Source organism: Pygocentrus nattereri, chromosome 1 (genome assembly GCF_015220715.1).
Source record: "Pygocentrus nattereri isolate fPygNat1 chromosome 1, fPygNat1.pri, whole genome shotgun sequence".
NCBI classification, from domain to species: Eukaryota; Metazoa; Chordata; class Actinopteri; order Characiformes; family Serrasalmidae; genus Pygocentrus; species Pygocentrus nattereri.
The window spans coordinates 50,310,968-50,322,367 of NC_051211.1; the positions used below are offsets into that span (position 1 = coordinate 50,310,968).

Sequence of the window (11,400 nt, forward strand, 5' to 3'; positions counted from 1 at the left end):
GCTTTTGTTTGGAGCACATGAGGCGGTGGTGCCACTCTTCTGTGATAAAATGCGCTGTTACAGTGAAATAAGATCCAGTGACATCGGGTGTCCATGCATCACGTTACACCCATCCTACCCATTTAATCCAGTGATTTTTCAGTTTTTGTCTTGCTGTAGGGAGTAGCAGGTTGGGGGGTCGCTGTGTCAGTAAAATATGTTTGAGACAGGACGCTGTATCTTGGCTCTAGAGGGGGCAGCATAGCGTGAAAGCCCTGGTTCTCAGCAACGCAGAACAGACGCTAATCCTTGGCAGTAATTCACTTCCACTGTAGGTGGAAGCTCTGACATTGCTTGCTTGAACATTTGGAGACGAACAGACTTATTCGCGTTTACAAGCACTACAGTTGGTTTTCTGGTACGTTAAATCTGCAACGAGAGACTGTCAAACACTAAAAAGTTGTGAAGATGTCGGTTTCTCTTTAGAATTTTCCTGTTCCACCTTAAACGGTGCTGCATTTTCATTCTGTGCCTCAGACACCATTTAAGGTGGGCATTTATTGAGAAAATTCGAACAAGAAGCTGCATAAATAAGAATAAGAAGCGACTTCAGCCTCATAAAATAGTCGAATGTTGACAGATATTTTACAAGAAACTATTCAACATTTCAACATTTTCATATTCAACAAGTTTTCTGGTGGAAATTTGGGGAAAGAGACTATAGCTAAAGCTTAAGGCAGAGTAAAGTGTGTAAGTGTTGTGGCTCCCAAGGTGGTCTGATTTTTGTTAAAAGGACAAATTGGCTGTTCTTAGGGGTTGTGACTTGGGTTGTGACTCCTGACCTAATCTGGCTTTAAATCAGAGCCAGACCGAATTTGTCACTCATCCATTTGTGTTTTTGCGATGTGCTGCCACAGACTGTCCGGGTGCTGCACTTCCGCACTTCCAAGCTCCGCCCTTTGCGTTCCGTCAACATTATGTTATAAATTAATTACTTAGAAAATCGATTTTTGACATTTATGAATTGATTCACAATCGTTCACGTCTGAGACCGTTCACGATCTAAGAATCGAGTTTTCCCCCCCCTAGTGTGTAAGATATTGTAAAGGATCTTCAGATGCACTTCTTCCACTTCACTGGGGAGGCAAACTGTGTACAGTAGAAGCTGTGTTTTCAGCCAGTTCATATCTGTGATTAAAACATTCCAAAAGACGTTTCCTGTGAGAGTGATATATTTTCTCGAGTGAAATGCATTGCTTAACTGATTTATTGCCACATTTTAGGCCATGAATTCTAACATTTTCCTTCTGCATCACTGCATCTTCACACAACTTCACTCTTCATAACAATCCCACTGGAACTGCTTTTATAACAGAATTAAATTCCTTATGAACAGCAGGGAAACTGTGTTTAGTCTGTTGTTTATTCTCAGTTGTGTAGGTAGGGAGACGAAAGCTCTGTAGACACCATCTGGATTTAAACATGAACAACTTTATTTCAAATGAATAAGATAGTGTTAAAGCCCTGTGAGAATCCCAAAGTCCAAACTGGTTCTGGTTTATATATGGTGAATGACCACACATACATAAGATGATTAGTGACATACACACACATCTATACATCCCATAAGGAAACATCTGGAAAAGCTTATTTCAACACAAACAGATACCCCCGGCAAACACCTTGACATGTTATTCTATACATTAGCTTCCTCTCTTGACAGAAGGGCGGAAGAGGCCCTCAACAGAACACACACACACATTAACAGAGGAAAAAAAGCTTAACAGTCTGCAAATAAAACAGACATAAAAATACAAAGAAAAACATGAATAATACAATACAACAACACAACAAACACAAGATGAGTGCAAATACACCTCAAGTCACAAAGTTAAAGTAAGAATATATCCGTTTTCGTCAAACAGATCAGACAAATATTATTAACTTTATTAGTTTTTCCATCAGTATTATTTTCATCATTTGGTTTTGCACTGTGAAAATATTTTCCACTTGGGCTTCTGGATACGTACAGCTGTGGTATTGCTGGGATTCAGACTCACAGCCTCCTGATATCGGGATGAATTATTAGATAGTTGCACCCCACAAGACCACGTTGTGCTTTGAAGTCAAAGCAACAAATATTTCCTCCAGTGTATTAAACATTTGTACACACAAACTCTAAGCTGCTTCCTGTGTTCCTGAGTGGTGCACTAGACTAAGCTACCACCCTAACAGGAGGTTGTGAGATTGAGCCCCAGTGATGCCATAGCCATCCGTAAGTGTGTATCCAAAGGAAAAGATGTTGAACAATGGAAATAAACCTGGCTAGTGGGCAAGTCAAGTATAAAAAACAAACTCATTTTATTTACTGCCTAGAGGGTGTCGGCACCAAGAGCTGCTCTCCCTGTGCACCCAGGCCGGACATATGTGGTTTTACAACTAATTATTCTAAGTTCTAAGGTATTCCGCAAAAGGTAAAAGAAAAGAAATACAGACTTCAGTCAATGAATTCTTTGGAAGGAAAGAAAAGGCCTTCTTCGTTATTGAGCTTCAGGTGGCAAGATGGTTCCCAGACGACCACAATGCAAATAACTTCACAAAGCATCCTCTTTATATCCTGTTTCGGGGTGAGCTCATCATGTTTGGTTCCCATTACTTCAAATTTTGACACTTCCCTTTGAAACCCTTATTTCCAACAATCCCTGACATCTACTTTTTATGATTTCCCATCCTGGTTGTATCAGGTCATCCCGTCCTCTCAAGGCCATTGTTTGGACACTTCCTCATTAATTTGGCTCAAGATCCAGTTTTTGCAGACTCTTATCATGTAGCCTCGCTATTAAAGGGATAGCTTGTTTTCATCTTTTGCTGTGTAAGCAGTGTTTCACAGCCCTCCAGAACTCCAGGTGCTTTCTAAAACCCCCTTATACAATGCATGGCCTGTTTCTGTCCCATTCATATAGACAATGTTGGGCCTGTCTTCTATTGAGGGATTTATCTGCTTCAGTCACATGACTGTAACCTATTACAGTAATTTTTGAGGCCGTGATTTAAAGAAACTTTTTATTAAACAGTGATTCAAGGAAATATTTCATCAGAAACTCCCACAAGAAACATCGTTTTGGAATTTTTTTGGTTTACAGTGAGGAATAATTTGGAATGAGGCTTGGTCTTGTTGTTAAGCAGCACTGCTGGTGACATTGTCATTTGGTAATTAACGTAATTGATGCGGTCTACATTTTTGTTGGGGGTGATGGGGAAGAGGGCAGAGATAATAGGAATATTTTCGAACCATGCGGCTATCTGATCAACTAACTTATACTCGTCGGGGACCCCCCTTGGGACCCCTATGGCTATGTAAGTGGGCGAGTTTTTGGTGAGGTCGATGTGATCCTCCGTGGTTTCACATTTTCGCCTATGGCTAGAAGTGTGGTTAGCCTGTCTCTGGCCTACTAACAATATTGGAGACACCAGCCTGACCATGGCACAGAGACCGAATGTACGAGTGGGCATCCTGACTATGAGGGTGGTGCCGCCGCAGTAATAATATAGCCCTGCTCTGGCCCAGGGGCCCACGGAGGCGTCCCCTGAATACGTAATGTGATACCAATCAGGGTGCTCTAAAAGGGCCCATGCCCGTCAAGTTTGTTATGACTGGGCCAGTACTTACAACACCTATCATCCCAGCTCCATCCAAACCCACAGTCATAACCTGCAGATCCCAGCAAAGATAAATGTCGTAACCTCTATATGATTAATTCTGACCTGTGCAGTTGATGATGTCACACAAATCGAATGTCCATGCTGTGGAGCTGCCTAGGGTGTAGTCTAATTCTATTCCCCCATATCTACTAATACAATGGTCTTTGTTCATAGTTGATCGTCTACTTCTACTTTTAACCATGTCCGGTGGTGCTGTATTGTGGTTCGGTGTAATGGAGGTGTTCACTGGTCTGCACTGGGAGAGATGGTACCAGGTGGGGCCTATGCCGTTCAGCCAAACGGCGTGAGAAGTTCGCTCGAGGGGTCCTGTCCACCTGGGCTCACACCACTTCCGCTTGATGACCTTCAGATACACCCACTCAGAAAGTGCTACCTCTGGAGGGGCGTCAGTTTCTGGTTCCCCATTGGAGCGGACCTGCACAGAATAAGCTTGACACAATGCTTTCAGCTCGTTAAAGTAGGCTTGATGAGAATTGTTTTGTCTTTACACGCTAGTGCAGTATGGGGCCCCGGAAAAGACCTACCTGTCATCAGCTCAAAGGGCGTGAACCCTGTAGCTCTGTTTACAGAGCATCTGACACTGATCAGTGCAATTGGTAGGGCATCTAGCTAATTTTGCCCTGTACAATTTTGTTCAATTTTGATTTCAGCGTTTGATTCATGCGCTCCACTTTCCCTTGAGATTGTGGATGATACACTGAGCTGTATGCATGTTTCAGGCCTAGTACTTGCTCTACCCATGCCAAGGCGTTACTTGTGAAGTGAGTACCGTTATCTGAGTGAATCCTTTTGGGAAACCTGTGTTGGGGAATCCAGTGATTGATCAACATTTTACAGACTGATTTGCTGTCTTCCCTCATAGTGGGGAACACTTCCACCCAACCCAAAAATTCGTCCACGACCACTAACAGATACCTGTACTTCCTGACTGTCTGAATCATATCCGTGTAGTCAATCTGAATGTGTTCCCCTGGGCCATTGGGCTTAGGAAATTTTTCTACCCCTGGTTTGCAGGTTTTACCCACATTATTTACATTACATACTTTGTGTGTGGCTATCATTGCTGTTAATAATGGATGCCACCATCCCTTCATTTTTTCTCTCATCTGTGCCTTTCCTACATGTGGCAACCCGTGAGCTTCTCCCAGCACTGCTTTAGCCATAGATGCTGAACAAATCATAATAGGGCAAATCCGCTGAAGGGTCGTAATAGAGGGTGAGATGAGGGGGGTCGGGAGGAGGACCGTAGGGTTCCATCAGAGAAATGAATGGTCTCCACTGGTTGAACAGATCCAACACCCGTGTAGTTGTGTCATTGACAAGTCCCCAATAGACGTCTACCATGTCATCATTTGTGGCAGACAGTAAGTACATGCTGGGGCCGTTTTTGCCATAACAACTGGTGACCTGACCATTTGGCCAGGTCAGGGTCAGTCCTGTGGGGTGGCATAAAATGGAAGCCTCCATTTTCATCAGCAAATCTCGTCCACACAAATTCACTGGTGCTTGTGTGGCAATAACAAATGTGTGCATGACAGTCTGAGAGCCATTAGAAACTGCAAATGGCTTAGTTTTGGGCAGAGTCATTGAGTCCCCTGAGAAACCTCTTACTGAGAGATAGTTGCGGTGGTTGGTTAGTGGGTAACACCTCTGCCTTCTACACTGTAGACTGGGGTTCAATCCCCACCTGGGATGCACCCTACACTACACCAATAAGAGTCCTTGGGCAAGACTCCCAACACCGCCTTGGTCTACCTGTGTAAAAAATGATCAAATTGTAAGTCGCTCTGGATAAGAGCGTCCGCCAAATGCCATAAATGTAAATGTAAGTTGCTGCTCATCATACCTGGTGGGAGTTGGGAGTTGATGGCAGAATAGGTGGCTCCTGTGTCAATCAGAAAAGGTAATCTCAGGTGCCCCACAGTCAGTGATAGCATGGCTTCTGCCATGGCAACGCTATCAGCATCCCCCAGTGGGCCCCGTCAGTGCTCTCCCCCCAAGGATTCATCTGGTACTGTCCCCCTGGGGCAGCATCTGGATGAGGGGCCGGGTAGTAGGTGGCCCGGTGCTGAGGCTGAGAATGGTGTGGTGCTCCTGCCAGCTGTTGGGGGCATTGCCGTGCCCAGTGATCCATGGTGCCACACCTGAAGCAGCCTAAATCATACTGCTGCGGACCACGGCCCCCGCCCCTGTTACCCCTCCCCCTGCCTCTACCACGTCCCCTTTACGGACCCCCATATGGTGTGGGTTGATATTGAAACACAATTGACTGTGGTTGATATAGCAACAGCTGGGTCTGGGGAGGTGGCTGTGGAATGGGTGGTTATGGTTGTGGGTGCTGCCCTGCGCAATTAACAGAATTACCTTCGGCAGCGGTAACGACCATATTACCTGGCTTGCTCTTTTTCTTGTCCTCATTTAAAGCTTTTCTGGCCTCTGCCAGTTGAGCTTTCACCAGCTCAAAATGCAGTTTGTCTACTTCACCTGTCCTGGCGTCCACCTTTTCCTTATGTTTGTTCATGTGGAACAGGATGGTAACGTTCCTGCCTTTCCATGTTCCGCCTTAGCCTTGTCTAATTCCTTTGTCACCCTGGCCATGAAATCATTTAGAGCCTGTCCTAGGGAAATCTGATCTTGTGGTGACTGCTCCTTATCCAGCATCCACTTTCTCAATTGTTCCTCTGTTTCCTTCTTCAGCTTTTCCACTTTTTCGGGTCTGTCTCTAGGTCATAAACTGCCTTTACCAAAATCATTATTTGTTCCTCTAGTGTTTGTCATTTGTCGTATCATTATTTGTTCCTCCATCGCCAATTACCCACCCCAAATTTATTATCCAGCTCCTTTTCCAAATCTCTCTTACCGTATACAGCCATGTTGATCAAAAACTGGTACTCACCAAGACGTCTTCTAAGTTTTATTTGCTCAACTCACAATGCTCAGTTATCACCGTTAGGTTTACCACATGTGAGGAACTTCAAACTTTTATGAATCAGCGCTTTAGAGGACCATCCTCAGGGACTCTAACCTGTTGATTTAGAGGACCCGAACCTCAGGGCCTCTAACCCGTTGATTTAGAGGACTCGAACCTCAGGGCCTCTAACCGTTTTAGGGAGAGCCAATCCCAGGGGCTGTCAACCCAGTCCTTATCCCGTCACCTCGTCAGATGATGGGAGGGGTTCACCAATTCCCAGCAAAACACACAAAATATACCTCTTTTAGTCACTCAGTATCCTTTGACCATATATTAAAATTTGTTCCAATTCAGTCCCATTAAATTTACACTTGATCCAACTTCCTTTACTCATCCATAATTTAGCAGTTGTCAATATGCAGAATTTATTTAAATAGGTTTCTGCTTACCTGGTTAAGTGGTGCGCCTGTGATGAGTAATGGAGGAGGAAGATCAAGCCTGTTTTTCCAATGGTCTCCTTTGCATCACGTCGGGGTCACCAAATTGTGGACGAAACCAGTTCTGCGTGTTCGTTGATGCAAAGAATGAGACGAGTAGATCAGACTGAAGTTGAACAAACTGTTTTATTACAGAATTCTGGAGAGATTACAAACAGAGAACATGCATCATGTATCTCCCAAGTAAGCTCCGACCTCCCAATGTGTTCTGACTCCTTTTATACCCTGAAGCTGACTATGTGTGTGCATATAAGCTGAACCTAAATGTGTGCGTGTTTCTGTTTAATGGGTGCGGTGCACATGGTTTACCATATATGGATGCAAGAACCTCATGTACTTTAGGTTAAGCACAGACCTACTTCTGTTTTTGACCTTAGGCAGTTTCCTGTTATTGCGTACATCTCTGCACGTTTGTCACGTGCCCTGCCCTGCCATGCGAATGTCATAAAACTAAACACAAGTTAATGCCTTCTGATATTAATGCTTAAAAGTATGCTACTAAAAATGTAAAAATCTACAATATATATATATATATATATATATATATATATACACTGCTATACTATATACACTGCTATACTGCTATACTACTATATATATATATATATATATACACTGCTCAAAAAAATCAAGGGAACACTTAAACAACTCAATATAACTCCAAGTAAGTCAAACTTCTGTGAAATCAAACTGTCCACTTAGGAAGCAACACTGATTGACAATCAATTTCACAGCTGTTGTGCAAATGGAATAGACAACAGGTGGAAATTATTGGCAATTAGCAAGACACACTCAATAAAGGAGTGGTTCTGCAGGTGGGGACCACAGACCACTTCTCAGTACCTTTCTGCTTTCTGGCTGATGTTTTGGTCACTTTTGAATGTTGGTGGTGCTTTCACACTCGTGGTAGCATGAGACGGACTCTACAACCCACACAAGTGTCTCAGGTAGTGCAGCCGTGGAGAGGGATCTGCTGCCTGCAACATCCTTCAGCATGACCGGTTTGGTAGTGGGTCAGTAATGGTGTGGGGTGGCATTTCTTTGGAGGGCTGCACAGCCCTCCATGTGCTCGCCAGAGGTAGCCTGACTGCCATTACGTACCGAGATGAGATCCTCAGACCCCTTGTGAGACCATATGCTGGTGTGGTTGGCCCTGGGTTCCTCTTAATGCAGGACAATGCTAGACCTCATGTGGCTAGTGTGTGTCAGCAGTTCCTGCAAGATGAAGACATTGAAGCTATGGACTGGCCTGCCCGTTCCCTAGACCTGAATCTGATTGAGCACATCTGGGACATCATGTCTCGCTCCATCCACCAATGCCACGTTGCACCACAGACCGTCCAGGAGCTGGCAGATGCTTTAGTCCAGGTCTGGGAAGAGAACCCCGCAGGAGACCACCCGCCACCTCATCAGGAGCATGCCCAGGCGTTGTAGGGAGGTCATACAGGCACGTGGAGGCCACACACAATACTGAGCCTCATTTTGACTTTTTTTAAGGACATTACATCAAAGTTGGATCAGCCTGTTGTGTGTTTTTCCACTTTAATTATGTGTGTGACTCCAAATCCAGGCCTACATTGGTTAATAAATTTGATTTCCATTGATGATTTTTGTGTGAATTTGTTGTCAGCACATTCAACTTTGTACAGAACAAAGTATTCAATGAGAATATTTCATTCATTCAGATCTAGGAGGTGTTATTTGAGTGTTCCCTTTATTTTTTTGAGCAGTATATATATATATATATATATATATATATATATGTGTGTGTGTGTGTGTGTGTGTGTGTGTGTGTGTGTGTGTGTGTGTACATACATATATTGCTGTTTAAACAAAACCTTGTATGTCCAACTTTACAGGAGAAGGAAAAAACCTACTTTATTTTTAATGTAAGTCAACGGAACCAGAATTTTGCACCATTTATTTTAGTCCCTTTATTATGAAATTTACACATAATGTAAAGAACAGCAGGGCATTTTCAAATTATATCAAAAACCAAAGGCTGAAAGACAAAAACTGACAAAAATGGAGATACAAGGTTTTTTCCGACAGCAGTGATATACTTATATTTAATGATATTGCTCTACAGAATTACTTAAAGATTTAAAAGATTTTAAAGATTTAAAAGAAAAAAACACATTGAAGTTGCATATTGAGGTGTATTTACACTTGTATTTGTTATATTGTTATATTGCAATATTCATGTTTTTCTTCATATTTTTATCTGTCATTCTATACATAAAGTCAGATTCTTGCCGGGGGCCCACTTGGACCTCTCTGTCTTTCTAGAAGCTGAGGCCATAATAACAAAAACCAGATGTAAGCCATACCATAAGATTTTTTCTTGTGTGAATGTATATGTTGAAGAGAGAATTGAGGCCCTAGCTGCCTTGTCAGCTGTAAGAATAAGCTTTTCCAGATGTTTTCACATGTTAATGTATGATGTGCGTTATGAGTGTGCGTACATTTTGTTTTAAAAAGCTGTACCATCTAAGACTTGGCAGAGAGGGCGTTCTTGATTCGGCTTTGGAACTCTGCAACAAGGGCTTAAAAAGACGCTGTTCTTTAATTCAAAATAAAGTTGATCATGTTTTAAATTCAGTGTCTACAGAGCTTTCATCATCCCACCTACACAATTGAGTATAAACAACAATATAAGATTTCATCAGCATTAACCTGAATCTGAATTCACATAACCAAATCATAAGGCAAATTAATTAGTAACTGCATGAAATAACTGTATTTGTACTTTCATTTTTTTGTAAAAGTTCCCCTCAAATGAACAGAACATGTGTTTTATGATCCACACATATTGCTATATGCCTACAGTTTACTGCTGAATCTGAATCTCGTGTTAATCTCCTGTTAAATCACGAATCATCATGGGTCTTACATCTCAAGCTTATCTTGTGTTTCTTTATCCATCTGCACATATTGCACTTTCTGCATACCTTATTGCGCATCTTGTACATCTGGACACTAGACACTTTATTTGGTATTAATATCTGCACATATTTATTTATTCAGTGGTCACTATATGCCGTCACCAGTAACTTCTTGTACAGTCATTATTGCACTGCATCTTTGATTTCAGGTTATAGATATTATCACAGATTGTTGTATTTTTTTTCTATTTGTATATATGCCTGTAGAGAGGATCTGGTTTATTTATTCTTGTTATATGTCTACACCCTTATTACTATTACTGTACAGTGTTGTGTGTCTGCTACTGGCTGCTAAGTTTCCTTCAGGATCAATAAAGTATCTATCTATCTATCTATCTATCTATCTATCTATCTATCTATCTACAGTGGTGGACAGTAACTAAGTAAACGTAATTCGATACTGTCCTTAAATATTTTTTTTGTGTATCTGTACTTTACTTAAGTTTTTCCATTCTGGACGACTTTTTACTTTCACTCCACTACATTTCAGAGTCTAATATCCGACTTTTTCCTCCACTACATTTTGAGAAATCTGTCGTTCCTTTTGGTTTCTGTGTGTATAAAAACGTAACATGTCAAAACGAAAGAAGCGCAAAGCAAGAACACCAATCAGGGCACAGCGGTCACTTTGTTCTGAGCTTGTTTTGACCTTGTGGTCATACCAACCCAGTGCAGCACGCGGTTCAACGTCAGTGCAGCAGCATAAAAATTTGGGAGCACATTCATCACCTAAATGATGAACTAACCTAACTTTGTGCAAATAGAGCACAATATAGAAATATGTCCACATATGCAGTTGTGACTGGCGTGTTTATTTTTTTCTGAATTCATACAAACACTTTCATTTTATAGTGAATTAGTTTTGGTTACTTTGTGTTTATGAACAGAGACCAAGATCAACACAGTAAAGGAAAACTTATTTGTGATCCTGAGTTAAAAGCCAGTTTTTTATTCAGCTTGTAACTAATTTACAAAGTAATCTTAAACTGAAAGTTTGCTTGTGTGTAAAAGTGATTTCAGAGCCACTCGGTTCTCCCTGATGGAAACTGTTTACCTTCAGTGTTTTGTGCTTCTGATCATTTTAATAGACGTCAGCGTCACTAATTAATGACATTCTATTAAAAGACTGGTTTACCAAGAGAGACGCTGGAGGACTTTCACCTGAAATGAGTTCAGGAAGTGAGTCTTGTTATAAAAATGATAACAGAACATCAGAGCCATAATTACTGTTTTAGTACTTTTACTTCATACTTAAGTACATTTGAAGGTAAATACTTTAGCACTTTTACTCAAATGGAGGTCTAAAGGGAGGAACTTCTACTTTTACTGGAGTAATATTTTACCT

The 11,400-nt window shown here is 41.8% G+C and overlaps 1 protein-coding gene across 1 annotated transcript in view; it reads left to right on the forward strand.

Annotated features, from left to right (window-relative positions):
• The window catches only part of cax1 (cation/H+ exchanger protein 1), a 1,125,587-nt gene that overhangs the window by 29,899 nt on the left and 1,084,288 nt on the right, over positions 1 to 11,400 (forward strand). The window contains exon 2 of the mRNA XM_037539619.1: positions 4,385 to 4,387. Within this exon, the coding sequence (XP_037395516.1) occupies positions 4,385 to 4,387 (3 nt within the window). The remainder of the gene's footprint in view (positions 1 to 4,384; positions 4,388 to 11,400) is intronic.